This window comes from Poecilia reticulata, chromosome 3 (genome assembly GCF_904066995.2).
Source record: "Poecilia reticulata chromosome 3, P_reticulata-male-v2, whole genome shotgun sequence".
Taxonomy (NCBI): domain Eukaryota; kingdom Metazoa; phylum Chordata; class Actinopteri; order Cyprinodontiformes; family Poeciliidae; genus Poecilia; species Poecilia reticulata.
Window position 1 is genome coordinate 24,109,054 of NC_088832.1, and position 23,345 is coordinate 24,132,398.

At 38.4% G+C, this 23,345-nt stretch overlaps 1 protein-coding gene across 3 annotated transcripts in view; it reads right to left on the minus strand.

The window, feature by feature from the left end:
* The window catches only part of LOC103462771 (frizzled-3-like), a 34,230-nt gene that overhangs the window by 8,872 nt on the left and 2,013 nt on the right, over nt 1-23,345 (minus strand). For all 3 annotated transcript variants that reach the window (XM_017304048.2, XM_008405762.3, XM_008405761.3), the window contains 4 exons: nt 22,262-22,994; nt 3,146-3,342; nt 1,551-1,853; nt 109-271 (listed from right to left, as the gene is read on the minus strand). In XM_017304048.2, coding sequence (XP_017159537.2) covers nt 109-271; nt 1,551-1,853; nt 3,146-3,342; nt 22,262-22,546 — 948 coding nt within the window. In that variant the 5' untranslated portion in view covers nt 22,547-22,994. The remainder of the gene's footprint in view (nt 1-108; nt 272-1,550; nt 1,854-3,145; nt 3,343-22,261; nt 22,995-23,345) is intronic.

Sequence of the window (23,345 nt, forward strand, 5' to 3'; positions counted from 1 at the left end):
AAAGACAACAAGAACGAGTTCTGTTTATCCAACCGAATCCTTTGGGATCAGAATGAAAACGTTCCCATGACAGGATTTGTGATGTTAGGACACAGGTTAATCACTCGCCTTGTTGTGAGAGCCCTGTGTGATGGTTGAAGCTTTGAACTGGGCTGGGCTCACCGCATTGCATGCTACTCTGTCCTCCAGAAGGAAACCCAAGAAGAAGACCAGCGACACCATGACGTAACACACAGCATAGAAGATGATTGGCCGCTCAGGGTATCGGAACCTGTACAGACACAGTTGATTAATTTCTCTGCTTCACTTTTAGTCCTAATTCATAATTTTGAGCCTTCCAGACCAAACGTATTGATGATAATGCAGCCAGATTTGCAGTACCGTAATTCTGCCGCACATTGCGCTGTCTGAAAAATTCAAACGGTTCCTGAAAGGGGGAGACGTTGAGCTTTCTAGCCAATATCAGGTTATTACGGTAATTTCACTCCCGCCTTAGCAGGGAGGGAAATTAATCTGAGTGGTATTCTTAATAGATTGTAAATTATGAATAACTTGCTTGATATTGAAAATTCAAGTTGCTAAGGATTAAATGGAATTTACTCTCAGGAGATTTGAAGAACTATGTACCATTAAAAGCAACAATATCCAGGGATTGAGGGATTTTAAACGTAGGTGTTAGAGCAGTGGTTCTTAACCTTTTTTGAGGTACCGAACCCACCAGTTTCATATGCGCATTCACTGAACCCTTCTGTAGCGATAAATAAAATATGATTTTTCCCCCCCAAATTCAAGACATAGGGATGACTCTAGTTGGGTCACCCCATGATCACCAAGTCTTCTTAAAAGGTAGAGTCTCTGAGAACAGTTCTTCAAAATATAGTCAGTGTTTTCAGCAAAGTTGAGCTGACTGTCCAGGAACGACCCAAGGTATTTAAATTTGCCACAGTTTCACAGGTTGGCCATCAAAACTGGAACCACTTTAAGTTAGTCTTGTTTAGTTCATTTAATTAGGTCTACATTTTTAAGAGAATGAAAAATGAATAATAAATAATAAAGACTTTGCGGTATTCTGATTTAGCAATGTAATTATATTAGTTGTGTTACCACCCCACGCCACTAGAGGCAGTAGCAACCCCGAAAAGATGCGACTAAGGAGCAGATTTAGAAGTACACCAAAGGCTTCATTGAAAAACGGTGAGCTTTGCTGAAGTATTAAAGACACAAGTTCAAATCCATGCTGAGAATGGAGCTCCTTCAATCAGGGCTCCTCCGCATCACTGATTGGCTAAGCAATGTAACGTGATCCTCTGCAGCAAGTGATGGCAAAGCGGGGCGTCATCACGACTTTACACAAGTGAGTCTTTACCTACGCGGCAGAGGCTCCGCTGAACCCCTGAGACCGACTTATCGAACCCCTGGGGTTCGATCGAACCCAGGTTAAGAACCACTGTGTTAGAGTGTTAAATATGCATACTTAAATCTGAAATGAAAATGTATCTTAATTCACAGGGTTTTGTAAAAGAAATATTTGATAAAATTACTACTCTGACCTTGTAACATCGATGAGAAACGTCAGGAATGTGAAGAGCGTTGCAGAGAGACAAACAATAGAGACGACTCCAATGAAGTATCTCATGAAAGTGAGCTCCTGCTGGCTGAAGAACATGGACGGGCAGGGAGCAGAGCAGTCCTTCCTTCCCATGAAGGAGTAGCCCAGGTCTGGGTCCATCTTGAGCTCTCGGGGACACCAGAACCCGTAATCTCTCTGGACCGTCATGGACGACTGGTCAGTGGGTTCTGGGCCCGTCAGCAGGTCCACGGCGCGAGGGTAAGGCTCATCACAATCTGGAAACCTGGGAAACAAAACACTTTGTTTGAACACCAAGTGAATCTGCTACAAGCTTTCTGTTTATGCAATCACACTTTATGAAGCCGTTTTTTAAATCAGTATGTTTGCTTCCCTTCCACAACGTCAAGCTGAAGGGACTTTTAGGACTAAACATTATTCTGGGAGTAAATTTAATTGACCTAATAACCTAATAAATCAAGTGATTTGACAGACTTTGCAAATAGAGTAAAATGTTTTTAAACCTAGAGCTAATGTAGATTTAGGTTTAAAACCTATGAACATTTTATTCTGACTGAAAGTATTTCAAGGTTCTGTAGGTGAAACTTTAGTTTTTTTAGTCTGGAAACTATCATACATTTCTGTGTTGAATTAAAGCTTAAAAATAATTTTCATAGAGTTTGTAAAACTAACCTCATGCTTTCAGAATATTTCTCCTCATTTTCTCCTATTCACTGAATAAATCCCTATATAAATCTTCTCTTCATAAACTCAAAATGAACCTGTAAACTTTGCCATGGCTGCTTTCTTTTCGGTTTGATGTTGCGTTGAAGGGACCTGTCCTCCCTTTATGGATTATTCCAGCTGTTTTTTTCTGTGATCCACCTGGGATCTTTGAATCAACACCTGCTGACAGACGTATTCAAAAGACTTTTACAACAAACTATTCGCAAGAACGACCGACTCTTCCAGGTGGTCTCACTCAAACTATGAGCAGAATAAAGAAAATTTAAGCAAAATCTGATTAAACAATTAGCTTAAGGTGTAAGAGTGTCCAAAGAAGATGGAAATGCAGATTTTAAATAGGACTTTAAAAATATTTATTTTTCTTATTTTAAATCCTCAAGTTGTCTCCTTTTCTGTTTTTGTGAAAGAAATGTTTAAAAAAAATATGAGCACAAGAAATAAAAAGATAAATCATGCCTGACATGTTGATTTAGTATTTGCTGTGCTCTTTGTTGTGCTCTTGTTACTACAATGAACAGCCAACCTGTAATCTGTCACACCCAGCGCCAACTCAACATGATGTATTACACAAGGCGTAGCACTAGAACAATAAAATAATGGGTCAAATGTTAATAAAATGTAGTTACAAACTGAAAAGGGGTGTATGTAGTTTGATCCCGTATGTTTAGTTTATCCCTTGCTTGGTTGTGTTGTCAGGAAACATCAACCAAGATTGATCTAAAGAAATCTGTGAAAGATCAATTCAAGCATTCGATGTGAATGTATTTATTTCTACGGTTGCAGTCTGACATGGCCATAGAAATCTGTTTGGCCTGGGTTTTTCATCCTTACCTGCTGCACTCCATGTCATCTGGCCAAGCTACTCCAAAAATCTCCATGAGTTTGTGGCACTCGTCTTTGGCCCGCTGGCAGATGGACCGACACGGCATGGACATTCGGCCGTATTCTGTGCACACCGGCGCGTACAGGGCGCACAGAAACATCCTCAGGTCGGCACTGCATGCCAAGTTCACCATTGGGTGGAAAGGCTTTGGAAATAAACAAGAAAAAATTAGGTTTAAGCTGATGTAGCTGCACTGCACAAAGTAAAAAATCTACACCTTTGAAGAGGGGATGAAACTTACACCAGCACAAGACATGACATGAATATTTAGAAGCTTCTGAAATATGTGTCACTGCAATCATTTTAATAATCATTTAAGCAGAGAGTCCTCTGAATGCTGGCCTTGAACTGAGCAAACAAGCAACAGGGATATTCTTTACACCGATCCTTCAGTCCAGTCATACTGGTGGCACAAACATCACAATCAGAATAACCTTTAATGTAGTTACTAAGTCCACTGAAATTTAGATTTATTGACTGTCAATTATTCTTGATTCCTCCAAATACATTACCGGTATATTTCATCTTGAGAAGCATTTGAGATACTACAATTATTTAATAATTAGCATCATAAACGTATAAATAACTAGAAAAGTCGGAAGGCTAAATGCGAAGGTCAAAGGTTATCCTTCAGATATATTTTAAGATAGCAATACTAATTGGTTTATAACCCCAGTTTAACAAAACTGAATCTCGAGATAAAGACTACTACGATTTCTGCTCTCTCAAAAAACAAATGTTACAAATGGTCATAAAAACAGAGTCACTAAAGAAGGTTGTATTAAACTTGTTACTCTACAAACAGCAGCTCATCAAAAATTACATGTCGTACAACAAATCGGTATTTTTTATTTTTTTTAATTTTGGTTTTTATTCTATATTTTTGCCAAACTGTCTCAAAATATCCAGAAATGTAATGGATAACAAATATTGCTTATGCTAATTGGTATTTTAATGTGCAGCAGAGGGAGAAATGTAATTTTAATGTTTCAAGTCATGTTCTATATTTTATTAATAAATCAATCCCATGTTCACTGATAATCTCAGCCTTCGCCTGCTGCACACGTCACAAAGCAGCGCAGATGTGAAATGAACATGAGACAAAGAGCTGCACTTAAACCAACTTCTTGTCACAATCGATTGCATGTGCTTACAAACAAACACTCATGCACCAGTAGGTTTCTGTGCGTGCCAGGGTGAAGTGAGGGCTTGTAAGAATATTTTGATCGTTCCTCAATTGGTGTGTTCTAGATCCACAGATGGGAGAGAAGCTCCACCAGTAAATGGATGCAGTGATGCATGAGCGCTGACATAGATTTCAGAACTGCACAGAAACCTGTGGTAATGTGCACAGAATCATCATCTTCACTCAATAGTTAAAGGTTTTTACAACCTATTCGACAACATTAGAATATTTTAAATTTAATTCTGTTTATATAGCACCAATTCATAGTACATGCAGTCAACGGCAGTGGAGATGTACTTAAATGATGGTCCAGGCACCGAATGAACTGTATTGTCAGCATATGAAGACCAGAAGTTCAGATTCACACAGTTCTCCTCTTTAATAATTAATTACACAGCAGAAATGACACCAGAAGCTCATTCTTCATAGAAACAACCATAGAATTTGACCTCAGCTTTATTTATTTTTTTTTAAGTTTGTGACATTTGCAATAAGTGCTTTTTTTTCAGAAAACTAAAACTAGTGGGCTTATAGAATCGTTTCTGCATTTTACATGCATCATAAATGGAATTTTAAAGAGTTTCCCTTTTTCCCCAGTTTTGAATCTCAGGAAGAATCAAAGGTCGTCTGTCTGTCCGTCCAACCCAGATCCTATTTAGGCCTCAGGCCACGTTTGAGTGGGAGCGTCTTTCTGAGTGTCTCTGTCTCAAAGAGCAGAGTCTTTTTTTAATGCCACCTCAGTCAAACTGCACATCAAATCCCCTTCATGTGTCCCCATTCTGTCCATGTCCTATGTGCATTTTTCATGTATTTAGTGTGTGTCCCAGTTATTGTGCTTTCCAGTGTGTGGTGCATGAAGGTTTGCGTGTCTGGAAGAGAAATTGCATGTGTGCCGCTAGCTGTGTGCAATTATTCCGACATTCAGGGCAATTGCCCCCCATCTCTCACCACAAAGAGAATATTGATACAAAGTGGCCTTGCTGTGCCAGGAGGGGACGGGGTTGCCAATCAGCGATACATGGAGAATAACTCCAGTAAATTGCCTGACATTATGTATGTCAGTTGTGATGGACAAGTGCAGAAAAGGAAAGCAGAAAAGCCCCCAAACCTGACCTGAGGGTGAAAGCAGGCAGCGACTTAAACACTGAAAAATATGGTGGAATAAGATGGGGGGTGGGGACAACAACATGTGATGGCAGGAGAGAAAAACGTGGTACAAAACCTTCCCTACATGGATCATCTGCTGTTTTCCTACTCACGTTAGCATTTTTAACTTTCTTAAATTTACCTCACTACTGTGTTAAATGTTAAGTTTTTTGTCAATTATAATAAATTTTTAACAAATTGTCAGAGTTGGCACCATGCATATTGCAAATGGAAGTAATTTGGACCACAACAGAGAGAAAATAGGAGGTTGCACACTCAGCCGTTTCATTAATGTTTGCTGTTGTTATGGCAATCAACAGGGATCTTGAACAATAAAACAGTTATAATTTAATGAGAATAATAATTGCAATAAATAAAAATATAATTTGGATTTTACTTAATTGGCTGGATTAAATATATTTGCATTATTAAAAATCAAACTCAGGGAAATACAGTGGGTCATATTAGAGCAATATGGGCTAAAGATTGATTATATAAAACTCTCAAAAGAACCTAATATAATTTTTGGCACTACCTCCTGATTATTATTCAAAGTGATTGAGGTCTGTGATCAATAGTAGAATAAAATACTTGGATAATCTTTAAAATGTGATTGATAAATCTACAAACAGGGTTGAAAGCTCACAACTCTTTCAATGACTGGAAAATTTAATTTAAGAACTCTGCTGATAATTCAACCCTGAGCACAACCTCAGCCTTACACAGAACAGTCCCAAAATACAACCCCGCCCTCAGAAGAGTAAGCAAATGGCAAATATAACACTTAAAATCAGGCACACAGACAGCTGCATGTCTGTCTATGTTGGATAGGAAATATACACTACTAGATGTTTCTGTATTTATAAAAATATCACTTCAAATATAATTATCCCCACAAGTCACAGCCCTTCAGTTATATGTGACATTTGTGTTTTTCTGTCTCAGATTAAAATCAACTAAACACGACAGAAGCCTCAGAGATGACATCATCACTTGTTACAATGAAATGACCAATTTCTGAGAAAACTTAACTTTATGTTGATAAAATCTAAATCACTAGCATTGTTTTTTATTTCTGTACCGACAAGCTCTGATTCCACACAGATTTTTAAAAACAGAAGCAAAAGCAACGTTTGTAAATGTCATGTTGGTTCTCATTAATGCACCTCAGACATGGAGTCAAAATGACTCCCTGTGGCGGTTCTGGAGGGACTGGAGGCCTGGCAGCTCTAGTGTCAGCATGCAAAAAGCACAAACTGCACCTCAAGTGGAACATGATGCATTTTTCAGTCAATACTCAAGTTGATCTGTGTGCTGCAGATAAAAAACAATGTACAGACAGAGTACACAGAAAACCTTGGTTTGAAGACTGAGTGGATATTAGAAAAGTAAAATGTTGAATTCAATTGCACATTTGTTCAGAATTTTATTTGCATTTGTTCATGTTTGAAAACTTCTTTCTGCTTTAGAATTACACACTTGAGAAAAGTGAAAAACTTAAGCAGATATTAACACTTCATGTCATTGCCCTCCAAATGTATATTTCTCTAAAGTAGACAAAGATGGTTTTCACTTTAGCAACTTAGCAAAACATAAGTGAGAAACAAAGAATATAATTTTAGGTGCCAGTTGTGCTCATTTCAGTGCAAGAAGAAGCACTTGCAACTGTATTTAACAATCCAAAAATAAATGACAATCATGCTGAAGTGATAATTATAAGGATGTTAAAGAAAAACAAGCTACATGTGAAGGAAACTGAGCATTCACTTAAGTCAAGAATAACCTGAAAACTTTCAGAGAAAATGCTGGAAAAAGAGAAAGCGCTCGACGGTCCACCGCTGCCTCAAAAGGAGGATTAAGTTTCTTTTCTTTGCTCCTTCTCTCCACAGGGGAGGGAGAGCAAACCATGGAGAAAAGCTCCAAGTAAAAAAAAAAAATCAACAACAACAAAAGGAAACGAATGGGCCATGCGATTAACAAACAATGACAGATACAGCTGAAATGTTGGAGGCACAAACTGACTAAATATTTTTAACAAGAGAGTTTGAATGAGTTTAAGCACCAGACTGCTACATATTAGAATAAAGAAGATCTTTTTTTTTCCACAGAGGATTTTAATTATCTGTATCTGGTGAAATTAAATCAAATGTAGCAAAATGTAAAAAGAGAAAAACAACAATGCAGTTCTAATGCTCAGTTTCTGACCAAACACTGTTAAAAACTGTAATTCTGCATGTTTAGTTTAACTGCATTTAAAGCCATTTTTTGCTGTTAAGACTCGTTCACACAGATGTTGCCAGTCAGATGTGATGCTGTAAGTGTGCAGCATGCAGACTTGAATGCAAAATGTTTATTTTTTTTAGTTACATAAGTTTTCTAAAGTATGGAAGAGGTCAAAGTTTGGCGATAATCAGAAATTTGGATCCACTGCAAATTCCTGGTTTCTGTTACAAACCACAGCAGCACAGACTCAGCAAACAGTTAGTTTTTTTTATTTTTTAAGCTGAAACAGTTCATGGAAATATTTAAATGCAAGTTTCATTAGTTGAAGCTGCCTGTGAAATAAAAAATAATAATTTCTTAAACTACTTTAAAAGTGATAGTTAAATTAAAACCAAACAAATTAAAAATTTCCATTACATTAAGACTCAATAGTCAATTGTAAGCTAGATGGAAATGTTACAGCCTCTTGAATTCCCATTTTAAATAAGGGACAGAAACCGATCACCTTTCTGTAGATGACAAAAGAGTCCTGTTTTTGTTTTTATCTGGTTTAAGCTCATCATATTTGACATTCTGAACATTAATGAGGTTTTTCTTTTAATGAAGAGGCAGGACTTCATGTATACATTTGATGCTTTAAGGTGCAAATCTTTGTTTACATTTTATGTTGTGTTGTGGTGTACTGTAAATAACTTTTTGAGAGAATAGTTTGTTGCTTATATCTAAAAAAGCATTTAGTGGCAGAAAAATTATATAAAGTCTGTATTTTTGTGTTAATTGGCGGGGGATGGGTGTCTGAAGGTGGGCTCATGTTTGGTAGATGCAGGAGGAGAAGGAAAGTCGGTTAAGTGGGGAGGAACTGAGGGGAAATAAAAGGAGTGGCGTTTTCTCGCTGGATTAGAGAGTCAAATGGATTTGAAGGACTGCTTGGCGCCCGAGAGCCTCACACTTCCTGGAACAGTGACGAGCTTTGTGCTGTGGTCACATCAAGGTGACAGGCTTTTGTGTTCCAGCTGGGAAAGACGCAGGTCTGGAACTGGCACCAAGCCACCCATTTTAATCAGATAGTTGTCCCACTCAGAGCTCTGCAGCCTGGCTGTCAAACCGTTGATGGGTTTCCTCCAATAGTGAAACTGAACGATTCATTTCTTGAGATAAGAATGAAATTCTCACAGTTAGCATACGATGATTACCAAAAACCTCAAATTATAAAGTTTGAAGATACAGAAAGTCCAAAACGCGGCCTGGATTACAGGGTTTTCCCCCGTGTACTATAAGCCTGGCGGGCCACCAGGCTTTACTTGTACCCCCACCAGACTAAGCATCGTTTGTTTATTTAAGATTTTAGAAATGTTTGCATTTTTCAAGATTTTATAGTTGGTGTTCAGATATTAATCTTCCAAATAACACATAATTATCAAGTGATATTTTCAAATTTCCTGTCAACTTTAAACATTTTTTTAACTCAAAAGCTGCTGGATGAATGACTGTTGAGCGCCCAAACCACCGGGCTTAGCACGTTTTCTGAGGGAAACCTTGTATTATGGCACCTATTTAAATTTTAAAGAAGATGAATGTGGCATTTTCTCCATAAATCTTGCCTAAGTCCATCTGGAAACATAATTTTCATACACTCTTTCGTCTCGTGCCATCTCCGTCTCAACTCCCTCTCAAATCAGCAATTCAGAGCCTGCAGTACAAATGCTGTCAAACCGTATCAGCTAATTCCATTTCATAGCTACTGCATAATATCCCAACAACATCCTGTCTCCACTGGGTTATGAGAGCCAATCCCTTTATTCTCTCTCCTGCAGCAGAAGCAATAATATTTCTATTTGCTTCTCCGTATCACTTCCCCACTCAAACTATTAGCTTCCTGCTGCAATGCTTTACAGCAGCTCAGGTTCTCCTTCCCTCTCTGCAGTGCTGGTAAAGAGTATTGTTACAGCTCACAGTTATATAACGGATATATGATGACTTCATCCCTCGACTTGCATCACCCACGTCCAGTTTTGAATATATATTTTAGGGCTGTCAACATGAACACGCTAATGCATTTAATCTAAGAAGTTTAGCGCGTTAATATTACATTATGCAGATTAACTGTTTAACCTATTTTGACATAAATACCTCTCCTGAAGACGGTTAAGTCATGCAAGGCAGCGTGTTGCATGGTCTTGTACTGCGGTCAATAATGCAACAAATGTAAAAATAAAGACGAGCGAGGGAAATCAAACAAATTTTGCTTAAAAAAAGCAAAAACAGGGATGGATTTTGGATAAAAACCCAGGAAGTATGTACATATCAGAACAGTGAATTATAATTAACATTTATAAATTACATTTGAAAAAAAAATTACTTATTTTAAACCTTCCTGAATATGAAAACTTGGAAAACAGACGTTTGGTTTGAGACAATAAAAAATTTTTTTGAAAATGTGCATTTTTTCCATTTCAAGCTCACAAAGTTAAGCATAGCGATGAATTAATCTGGTTAAATTTTTTTAATCAATTGACAGCACTAATATTTGTATTGCACACCGTTCTCTCCATTTTTAACTCCAGCAACATTTCCAGTTGTTCATTTCAAAATGCACACATGGCAAAATTTACCCACAGGGAAATTCAGCTCAGACAGACGAAACGTTTGCACAAATAGTGATGTTCTCTCAATAATCTCTGAGCGGGCAGTTAAAACAAGGAGCCATTCGTCACTCTCACCCCCTTACGAACGTTTGTTTGAGAGTTTATCCATGTCTATCCAACGTTCAGTCGGGAGAACCGAACAAAGCCGTTAATGGCATTCCCCTTCACGCTCGCTTCCCCTCCTCCTCTCCTCCCATCTTCTTTCTCCAGTATTCAGCTCTTTTTTTTTCTTTGCTTCCCATTTACTCCTTACAATCACACCGACAAGCATCACGCAGACAAGCACTGCGTTTCCTTTTTTCTCCTTCCAGCAGCAGCATTCATCGACTCTCCTCTTATCTGTCATTTTATAGTGGGCAGAAACTATGAAGCAATCATAAAACCATGATCAGTGTTATTTAAATGTCAAATTATTTTCGAGTTAAATTGAAGTAATTTCAGCTGCGATGAAAATAAATGCTTGTTATTTAGAGTCTGCTCCCAACAGAACAACGCCCAAGTAATTTTTAGGCCTGGTTTGAGATTCAATTTTGAATCTCTCTCTCCAAGATTAGAGCAAAAACACATTAATTGTTGAAATAGCTTGTAGCAATGAGGCAAAACAATAAAATTTATGCGCTTCCATTTTGGTGAAAGTCTGAAATGTTGTTGATAAACATTTTTAAAAATTCCCTAAAACGACTCAAACATGAAACAAAAAGATTAGGTCAAAACTTTGTACAGCCAATTAATATTTTTAATTAAAATCTAAAATAAAGAAATTAATCAGAGTATATTACATTTTTAAAAATTTCAAAAATATTTTTGAATATTCATAAAAATTGAATCTGTTGGTGGGCGGGACTAAATCTGCTCCGATATATTTGTGGTGAAGTTCTGCAAGTTAACCAACCAAAATGTTAAGAGTCCCTTTGAAGAGCAGAAACTATCAAATAAATATATAATTTTAATATTTAAGCAACATTAGTAATTTCACATCCAAAATATTTCATTATTGACACATTTAAGTCAATATAAATACATTAACAAATAAATTAAGGTTATATTTGGAGAGTATCTGCCGAATGCAGAAACATTGTGGCTTCTAAAGCAGCACAGACTGATCCTGTATGCTACTGACTTTTTTGTGATAAAATAAGGTAAAAAAATTTAATAAGAAAAGAAAAAATATCTCTTAGTCCAAGAACTCTGTTATACAAAATGTCTGGCTGAGTGACTTATGGGAGGAAGATGTTAGAAGAGCATAACGCTAACCCAATCAGGTGTCGGATGTCTTGATGTTGTTATCCACGCTAAGAGGAGGCTAATGTGATAAACTGTGATGGACCCTCAATTAAATTGGATCTTTGATCAGCTCCTTGCCCTGCCTTTGCGAGACAAGAACAGAGCAGTATGTTCTGGAGTATTCACGCCTGAGACCAAAAGGCAAAAATAACGTCGGCAGCTAAATTACTTGGTTTCCAGAAAACCCTCTTTTGCGTGGAAAAGCAGCCCCGTTCTCTGCGGGTTTATTCCAGAACACATCATCCAATTTTCCTCTCCCACCCACCGCTGCCGTCTCCCTCCCTTCCTCCATTCCTCTCCATCTTTCTCTGCCTATTTAACTACCATGGCAACAGGTGATGTGAAGACTCGCTCATGGCCAAGCCTTATTCAGGATAACAGACAAACACATTCACTCACACGCATTGTAGCAAGGCTTCTATAATGGGCGAATAATCTCAAGAAGTACAGACAACGAGCTCGCACATGAGACGACACAGAAAGTGTGAAAGTGGGAAGAAAAGAATTGGATGAGCGTGGGACAGGAAGGTCAAACAGAAGTGATAAAGACTTGGAGCAGAGTGCGCAACAACAGCCCCGAATCAGATCACCCACACACCACAAGCTTCCTGCTTTCCACCCATACAGATGCATTTAATAGAACAAACAGGACGATTTTGTTCTTCATTTTAAAAAATACATTTGCAAGTTAAGGATCAAATAATTGAAAGAGACAAGCTTCAGTAGAGTGTGATAACTACACCTAAATACACCATCCTAATGCTGGTCACCAGCTGAATCACACACTACTGCAGAATCCAGAGGAACTACAGGAACTTTTAGGAGCAACAGGAGCAATGTTTATACACTTCACTCAACGCAGCAACCGTACCTCCTAGTTGGAGCAAAAAGATCCAGAGGATTCCACTCAACCCAGAGCAGGAAATAGAACAAACTTACTCATCTAGAGAAATTACTCATTACTAGAGATCAACATTTAGGACCACCGACTTTATAGAATCAAACATGGAGAATCAACATCTAGTTTCATCAGATCAAGAATCCAGAAAAAACCCACAACTTAATAAAATCAGTCAGACATCAACAACAAACCCGACCTGATACCAGACGCGTCCAATTAAAAACTTAAACTTTGGGGGTAATTTCTGATCAACTCCAGGCTGTGGGGTGAGCATTCACATTTTGGAGGATAAAATTGAATCGTCACTGGTAGCAGAATCTCATCTCAGTGGTTCTGCTACCACTATGGTAGCAGAACCAAATCCACTGCGTCGCCAGTGGATTTGGAAAGTTTTTCATAGTTGCAACCCACATCCTCAACTCTGCTGCTCAAAATTCAATTAAAAACATTTAAAGGGAAATACAGCAGCTTTTACATGGTATAAGATTTACTGCAAAGAAGAATTTTCAGAAAGAAAAAAAAGTTTGAACAAACAACTTTTTATTTCAGAGCTTCTCCCCATTTTGAATAAAAACAACAGTTATTTAGTTCCCTGCATGTCATTATCTCTCTACAAACTAAAAACCCATTGCAATAATGTTCAGCTGCTCTCTAATGGAGCTGATTTGATAACCTGTCTGCATTTGAAACCCTGAAAGCATTTTTTAGGAATTGAGTGCCATGTAGCTTGAGAAGTGCACAATTAGAGCTTTTAAAGCCCACGCTCTGCAGAATGCTGAAAATGTTAGAGCTATATTGTGTTGAGTGGCTTTGCGTGATAAGAGGATCAATGACCGTTGAGTGTGTGTACATCTGTGTGTATATGTTAGCGCTAGTTGGGATTAGCACAAAGGTTTATACATCTCTAACCGGCCACAGCCACATTTATACACACGCCTCATGGTCCAGGTCATGGGTTCAGATTAAGACTATAAGACATGAGTAACCTGTATTTGTGGGTCATATTCCCGTTAAGTACCAAAGGACAGTGCCAAAAATTAAAAACAAAAAGTGATGGTGAAAAGTTTATTTCAATAAACTCACAGTGGGTATGAGATATGTTAGCATTTCAACAGTACAATTGAAACTCATCTAACTCAATATTAGTGATGATGTAAGGATACATTTTAGCAAGACTGGACCATAATTCGGTAGTATATATCACGATCAAGACCTGATCAATATCAATAGATAATACGTCTGATAGGATATTCAATAATTTCACTGAACCCTGATCCAGAACCACAAAGTATTCTGGGAAACGGAGGCAGAGAAAAGCGTTTAGCCACTCTCACGGCCAGCTAAGCTAGGTTGGTGGAATTGGCTAACTCGCTCACCCTTTGGTTACCTAGCAACAACTCACTTGTCCTTTGGTTACCTAGCAACGACTTGTTGAGTAACTGCCAAAGCAGCAGTTTAAAGTTTAGCCATCGTGCCTCAGAACTGTTTAAAAGTAAAAAGAAAAAAAAAACAACGGCAGGAAGGGAGAAAATGAGCACAACAAAACAGGAATCCTGTCACCAGATTGGCAGCATTTATGATGCTTAAAACAAATCAAATGATTATTGATCGACTGATCTGAAACCATTAAAATAGTGATATGTGACATTATTCCACCCTAAAGAAAAAATGTTCAGGTGCATCCTTTAGGTCCAAAATTAACAAGACACTCATGCCCTTTATTGAGTATGAGACGGAGCCTTTTCACAAACATATTTCTATATTTCTTTGAAGGTTTGCACATTACAAATACTTGGGAAAAAAAATGTGTTGAACAATGAAACTGTGTAGAACTTATGTAACGAAGCATCAGCTGTTTATAAGGTTTGAGTTGTGAGTTTTAACGCTTGCAGGTAGGACACGTACTGAATCGTTTTCCTTTGCTTCCCCTCATTTCCTGCAGATTTTACTGCTGCCTCAGAGCTCGTCAGTTTAGCCGTTTCCCTCTCATATGTAACCACTAACACGAGCTACTAACACTTTGCATTTTTTCCAAATACTCTTGGACCAGCAGTGATTTTGTATTTTTTATGCTCCGTCTTGTCAAACCCACAGTTGGCAGCAGCAGATGGCTGCTCACTCTGAACCAGGTTCAGCTGGAGGGGATTTCTCATCTGCACTGTCGCTACACGCTCAGAACGAGTGACTGCTGCAAAGTTGTTAACTCAATACAACTGGATGTCCACTGACGCCCACAAATTGACATAATAAATAAATTATATGGTGTGTGTGAACACACACACACCATAAAAATACATGTTTAAGCCAGGGGTGTTCAAAGTGTGGCCCGGGGGCCATTTGTGGTTCTTGGATTGACTTTGTGTGGGCCCCCAGCTGCAATTCAAAAATTATACAAATATTTGTAATTAACTGAATCTTTTTACAGGATTGAATTGTCAACATTCCTGCATGTCAAGTGACTAGAGACGAGCTTTGTTATTAAACAGTGTTGCACACGTACATTGAAATGAACTGGTGTTGGCATTAATCACACAAACACTGTTTAAGGTAGAAACTAAAAACTAATAATTTACCTCATGCAGCAGCAGCTTTCTTCATTGTGAGGCATTGTGGGGTTGGATACGAGGCGGTGGCAGCTATGTGGATGGGAGCAGTCTGCCAAAAAGCAGCACCAGGCAGCGCCTTTGTTCTGTTCATAAATAAATGATTGCTTCATTTGGGCTGGCAGCTTCAATAGACTGTCAGAATAAGCAGGATAATCAAGAGTTCAGCTGAAATAAACAGGAACTTTTAAACTGAATGAGGATCTGTCCGTCTGCAGAGTGAATAGGGTAATGAGCCTCTTCAGATGCAAAAAAAGAAAAAAAAGCAGCAGTTCTCCGGGTGAGTTAAACACACACACACACACACACACGCACACAAAATAAACCGAACACAGGAATCCCCCCACACGCACGCACACACTTTGGTATTCACATACACACAAACAACAAAACGGTACAATTAAACACAAGAAGCGTAAAACTCTCCATGTTTGGCACACACATACGCACGTTTTGGTTTAAACGATCTGCAAAGCCCAGGGCGGCCTTTCATGAACAAACCAGTCTTATTTTGAAAGACAGGAACCCCTGATGAGAGAAACCCAAACAGCAAAGACAGTAGAGTCTACAGACTTTACACAACCTGTCAGTCCATCAGCATTTCCCTCCTGACATTCCCTCTCTGAACCCCTTCTCATTCTTTGCCTCCTTTTGTAGCTAACAGATTATTATTCCTTCTGCCTCTGCAACTAATTAACAACTATTTGCTTTTTTAAAAAAGTTTTGCTGCTTTTCAATCTAAGAAAATTGTGCACTAAAGCTTTAACGCAGCCAAGACTGCAAAACCTCCTAAAATGTCTAGAGTCACACCGAGTTCATGTCAGAGGCGCCAAAACAAAGTTTCAGTGTCCGATACGAGAGCGTCAACACACAAAGATACAAACTCTTTATGGTCCTGTGGGACCACGGATGGTTTAAATAAGGGTAGCCAGATCAGGCCAGTACAAAGGGCGCATAGCTAAAATGTTTAAAACTTATATTTAAAATTTATTTTGTATTTATTTATGCATAGTATCTTACATTTCGGTCTTCATTGAAGACGATGACTGTATCCAAGACGTCAACATGATTCTTTGAGGCAGTCAGTCGTTTTCAAGAGGGGTTCATGGCCCCCTTAATGCCCCTTTGTGGGCGGCGCTGCTATGGTCTATTAATTACATTATTAAATAACGTTTCAGTTTGACCTTTTTGAACTTAGTGTACTAAAAGAATAAAAGTTGTATCAACAAAAGCAAACAAAACAAAAACAGTAGTAAAGTATATTTACATGTTCAAACCAGTGGGCAAGCAACAGTTTCAGCATTTGGAATAAAGTTATATATAATTCAAAACCTCTGTGTCAGAGTTGTGGCTGTCAGAATAAGATGGTCACAAATGTCTTATTCCGATTTGGAAAGGCTGGCAAAATGCTTTTTTTATTTATTTTTTCTTTTATAAATGCATAACAAATGTTTCCAAATGTTCAGAAACAGCAGAAGCTCAACAGCTTTTCCTGTGCTGCATTTGTCCCTTTATATTTCTTTGACTTGTGATTTTTCCCTGCTGTCCCAACTCTTATTTGCCTGTTGGGTTTTTGGGGCTGCTCCGCTTTGTGATGAGGGTGTAATAATGTGCAGAGCTCAGAGAAACATGTCTTAAAAAGACATGAAGAGGCAGCCGAGTTAGCATCTAGCACTGACACCAGTTACCAGGCCTTTTTATTTTATTTTGTTGCGTTAATTAAGGTCCCAGTCAGTTGCATTGTTGTTGGGTTTTACAATCCTTGAGGGGTTTGCACTTCATTAAAAAGGTCTTTGCAATTTGTTTCACCCAGAAATCTAATTTATTTGCAGGCCGCATAGCAAGTGACAGGCTGATTATTTGCCTTACACACCATTAAGAGCACACCATTGAGAGCAATGGTGTGCTCTTAATCTTAAACAGCTCAAACCACACATCTGGTGGTTTGAGCTGTTTGTCGGTGGGCTTTGCATCGTCCTCCACCAGGTAAGACTCCAGACAGCTTGATGAGATTTTATTGTTAGCATGGACCACCCTGCTGCAGCGGCACTTCCTTCTCAAAAAAACTACACAATCTGTTTTAATTAGACTGACTAAAAGCTCCCCTACATTATAAATGCCACACTTTAGAGCTCTTGTACTTTATATTCACATTTTTCATTAAGACAAAAAAAAATAACATGGATCCTACAAAAACAGCAGCAGAAACTTGTAGATTTTATTTGCTAAAACAGATTTAACGATATCCATGACAAAGATTTCACTTAAACACAAAAATATAAATTGTGCTAGAAAAAAAAACATCTAACATGTAGAAATTCACATCAAGTGAAGCTAATTTCTAGGCAGACATCATAGTGCTTCTTTTAGAGGAGGTGCATGGACGTCTGTGTGTGTGTTCACACACATCACACATAAAAATATATGTATAAGCCAGGGGTGTCCAAAGTGTGGCCCGGGGGCCATTTGTGGCTCTTGGATTGACTTTGTGTGGCCCCCAAGTGCAATTCAAAACGTATACAAATTTGGCCTGTGGACACAGGTGGAGATTTAAAAACTCTTACCAACATCATTTTCTCATAAAGGAAAATGTGAAGTACAACACAAAGTATTCATCTTTTTATCACCAATTTTTACCAAAAGGTAAAACCAAGTTTATCTTTCACTGAAAAGCCAACTTTACTGCAGCCAAATCAGCGTTTACTTTTTCTTAACTACTGGCCAGATATTTCTCACCGAGCCTGAAGGAAGAGTTTCTGATGTCAGGATAGCTGATCTCTTGCTGCCTTTCATCTGGTGCCTTAGATGAACATGTAAACTGATCCTAAAGCATTTCTGTTGAAACCAGAGTGTAAAAGAAACACATTTATACTAACTTTATATTAAGGTAATAAATAGTTGCAGATATTCTTGAATGTTTGGAGATTACCACAGAATAAAGCAGTGTGGTTATAGCAGCACAAACATCGTCAGAGCAACCAGTGTTATGAATTTAGTCGATGCACTTCCACTACCAAAATAATACTAAAGAAAATAATTATTTGAAGTAAAAGCATGCCTATAATTGCAACAAGTTAACTGTTAAACTTTCACATTGATACTTTAGGCTGTCAAAAAGGAACCATTTTTACAGTGTTTCCTATTTGCAGCAACTTTGTTGTCCATCAATGTAAAACTCTTCTGTTGTCTCTTGCTCTCAAAATGTGAATCTTTGCCAATTTATTGAAATTATAAATGTGATTTATTGTCAAACATTTACTTTAAATGGACAAAATTCTGCAAAACCTGGACAAAATCTACCTAACAGACGCCTCATGATGCCACGTCTCGCTGGAGCTCGTAGGTTTGCAGACCCATCTGTCCGCGGTGAACTCGGTTCTGCTGCTGATGAACATTCACTGTGTCATACGTCTAAATCTGTGTTTTCAACACGCAAAGCGCTTAGGTAATGTCACAACAACTAATCCTCTGGGAACCATGACATGCTGAGGCAGATGGGCAGGAAAGATTATATTCTTATTTTACTACATGGGCACGTAAATAAATGTACAAACAAACAAAACCTCCCTTAAAAATACGTCTTGGCTGCACAACTTCACCTCCCCCCTTATTTCAGCCTCTCTGCTCAGGTTTAATTGACTATTGTAGCAGATGGGGTGGCCGCTGGTGTGGGAATCAATGTCGTCATTGTGGAGCTGAGAGAGAGATTAGCAGCTAGTTTGCAGTAGTGAGCGATGACAGCTGGGAGCGTAACCCGGCCCAGGCACACACACACAGAGGAAGGAAGTAGCAGTGTCCACTTTTTAACCCTGGATAAGCAATTAAACTTACAGGAACGACGGCATTTCTGGAGCTTTAGCCACAACGCTGGATAAATCCAACTCCACTTGGGAACCTGAGTTATCTCAACTATAACAGATAAAGGCATTATCTCTAGTGCGAGTTAAAAGGTAAAAAGAAAAATCTGCATTTGGAATAAATCACCAAACATAATGGCTGACGGGATACATATCACAAGTTTTGTACAACTTAAAATTTTCTTAGAAATTTCCCCAACAACCAAAATATGTCACTAAAATATGTTAATACAACATAATCCCACAGAGATTTGGGTAAATAAACAAAACAATCATAGATAAAATATTCTGAATTTTGATGATATATTTCATATGAGGCTGAATTGTTATGAAAACATTTTGTTTTTATGAAATTTACAGGTTCCAAACAGTTTATATTTATAAAATTTATACTTTTCCTTCGTTTCAACAATCCCAGCTGCATGTTCTGAAATTACACAATGTCCAGCCTCTTTGAAGAACCAATTAAATTAATAACATAATTCACAATGTGGGGTTAGTGGTTGCATGTTTATGAAGAAACTATGGACTGAAAATTGTCTATAAAAACAGTTTTAGTCATGCTTCCAGCCAGTAATTGTGTAATTTGTTCTCCAAGATCAGATTAAATTATTTTTTAAACTGTGTACTTGAGTGCTTTCCAGTCTGGGAAAATATAAACTAATTTAATGTGCTGTATATTTTAAATTAGGTCAAAAAGATTTGTAATATCCAACTTGGACTGTTTTAAAGCATCACAACTAAAGGAGTCATCAGGACTGGAACAACACTTGTAAAAATCTAAACAAACTAGATTTTAGTAAGAATCTGGAAAGGAAAAATAGTTAAACTCACTGATCGAGGAGGAGAAATTAGACATTTCCTTCCACAGATACAAACACACACACACCCAAGATGGTATTATGCAGCCCGTGTTTTCTACTGAGGGATTATTAAATTTCCTCCAGGGTTTCCACCGGGGCAGCGCAGCCTGGTCACTGCAGAGCAGGAAAAATAACACGACTCATGTTGCTGCTCAGCCATCTTCAGAAATGACTGGAGCGACTGTGGGTGTTGGTTACCTGGCTCCTGCTTCATGTGGGTCAAATCAAGTTCAGCACCAGATGGTTGTTGGAGTCTCTGAAGTAGCGTGTTTTGACAAGACATTAGGGAACTGACGTGACTGAACAATTGCACGGTCGTTCATTTGCTGATTAAAGGCCATGACTGTAGCTGCAGCTCTGACCGTAATGAGCTACAGTCAGTAGTTTCACAAAGAAAGTAATCATCCCACTGCAGATCCTTGGCAACACTGCATATTTTGACGTGGGAAACAGGAAATCGCAGAAATCTTGTTCCATCATAAAATGAGACAGAATTTTGATCATCCATTTTGACGTGGGAAAGTGCTTACTAAGCATAAAAGCAACAAAAATCCCTCAGGATTAAACATGCAGCTCAGCCAGCCAACACATGCCTTGTTCAAATTCATCTGCTTTTCAGCAAGAGTAATTTAATATACCAACTATGAACAGCTGGAAGCAGATTTATTTGAACACGCTGCTGGAGATATTTGGGATGTTTAAATTCAGTCGCCAAAACGAGGCCATACCTCTACTGGTTAGATTATGGTGTGGCTTTGTGCAAAAAGAAAACAGAGGCTCTGCGTGTTTGAAATTTGAACTTAATTCCCTATTCGTGGGTTAGAGTTATAATGTAGTGAGGAAATAATGGCAGTAAAATTAACACCTCAGAAAATAGCCAGGTTTTGCATAGTGGTCTGGACAAAAACGGGTAATTACTGCATAGTTACTGAACAACACCTTGTTCTGTGTCCTTTCACATTCTCCAGGGACTAACAATGGAGTAGGAAAGAGGGGTAACGTGATAACGATGCACAGTGTGTGTGTAACACAGCACTACTTCCCCTCAGTTGCTACAAACAAATGTCCACACACCAAGGAATGTCTTAAAAGCTTTAAACCACACACACAAACCTCACTGGAGAATATTTTCCTTCTTCTGCTGATCAGATTGCACCTTCTGTCTGTCAGCTAGAGCTCATATAGAAAACTAAAGGTCAGGAATGATGAGTACATACACATCCATCTGTGTCTAAGAAGAAGCAACATGTAGGAAGATGAATCTGCAACATGAGAAAGAGCGATGAAGCAGAGCCCTTTGCCTGCTTCGCTTAAATCCTCAATTTTCATGCCTGCAGCTTTGTGTCTCCTGCAGCTCTCAGATTAAAGGCTCTGAGGCAACATTTGCAGAAAGCAAGAAGGAGCCTTGTTTGTTTCTGAGCGACCCATGATATAAGCATAAGTGTTGTAGTTGTACCGCATTCCTTTATAAAAATGAACATGTAAATTACTGAGAGTAATAAACAGAAGTGGGTAAAGTATACAAAAAACCGGACTCGAGAGTAGAACTACTTTAACATATTTTAACTCGGAAATTAGCCGAGTAAAAAAGTATTTAGTAGTTACTCAACTATTTAAGACAATCAAACGGACTAAAAATACAAAGTTATGTGGAAATGTTGGTATTTTAAAGATCAAGATGAAAATAATTCAAATAAAAATTACAAAATAATTTCATTCAGTAAAGAAATAATTTATGAAACAAAAACTGCAGGTGTGTTTGTGGTAGATTTTTGGTTAAAACAAACTTTTTCTTCGATCAGTGAAATTATTCAGTATCCAGAAATTTTACTCAAATTAAAGCAGTGACGCCTCAAAATAAAATAATTCAAATAAAAACACTTCTAATAGTATGCATTTTCCAAGTAAATGTAACCGAGTAAATGTAGATAGTTACTATCCTACTCTACTAATCAATTTGCTGTTCATCTGCAGCCTGCAGACGATGGATGGACCTGTTGCCTCAGAAAGATTCTCGTTTTGAGCTGATGAACTGATTTAACGTTGGCACATAATGTCAGTTTTCATTTCAGATACATTTGTATCAGAGTCATATCCGTTCCTGTCACTTTAAGCTACATGAGGAATCCTTCAGACCTCAGCAGGTGCATGACGCAACAAGATAAAACTCTGCAGGGCTGCTGCTTTGTAGTCTCAACCATTTCCAAGCCCTGTGCATTTTATTAAATTATTATTCAGAAATAGCAACATGACATTAACAGCAGCAGCATTTCTCCACATCTTCACACAAAAAAAACCCATTTGAATTGCCATTTAAAATAAAAAAGGAGATAAAAAGAAGAACACCACCACCTACCTCCATGGCCAGAGCAGCCGTTTGCTGGTCGTAGTGATTCAGGAGATTGGGCATGAAGGTGGTGTTGTAAGGCAAATCCTGGCACATTCTCAGTCTGATGGGCTCACAGCTGAATTCACTGTGGCTCTCTATAGACTCCATGTGAGGGGCACCCAGGGAGAAGAGGAGCGGGAGGAGGAGGATGGAGAGATGGCAGGAAGGGACGTTCTGTCTGCAGCCGTTTACTACAGTTTTTGAACGCCCGTCTCCTCCGCTGACAGGTGTTTTCTTTTTAACGCTCGACATATTGTCAGTGATTCAGGTTGTTTATATCATCCTTATTTTGACAGCAGCTTGGTAAGAGAGAAACGTGTCCATTTTGAAAGTGAGTGATGGATGTGAAGCCCACAAACCCACACTAAAGGAGAAATCCACAGACAGGATGCATGCAGGCTAAACTACACAAGGGAACTCCATATTCAAGAGAGCTGCACTTTGTGGAAATCTTCTCATTGTGTTTCAGAATGCCTAACCTGATTTCCCATTATTGGATTTTTCTCTGAATGCCAGTGCTCCTGTGGTCAAAGGCCTGTAAACCTGGCTCCATCCCTAAGCTTTTTGCAAAGCTCCGTCTTCCATATGCAAGTCGTCTCCTGCCGTTTTCTTTCTGGTCTTTATTCTTTCAATTCCTTATCTGTTCTTCTCCAGAGATGATGGCCGGAACTGCAGAGGCTCCAGCGTGTCATAATCAACCCTGCAAAGACACAAAACGTCTCTTTTTAAACCGTCAGACTGCTTTGGATCCTGAAAACAGGTCTTACAAGTTTAATATACAAAGAGGGGATTATTGCCTAAAAAAGCAAAGAGGATTTCCTTGAAGTTTACTGTTGCAGATATCGTCTCTGATCAGCCACACCCTTCTTTACATGAATAAAATCATCCTATTATGATACATTTTTACATCACCCAAATGAGTGTAAAGCCGATTTTCTTTCCTGACAGAGTGTGTGTTTGCATTCTTAGGAAAAATTGTCTTGGCTTGCCTCAGTGTCGGATTATGTTCTTGTAGGAGAGCCGAGTCAGTGGGGTCAGGTTGCACACTACA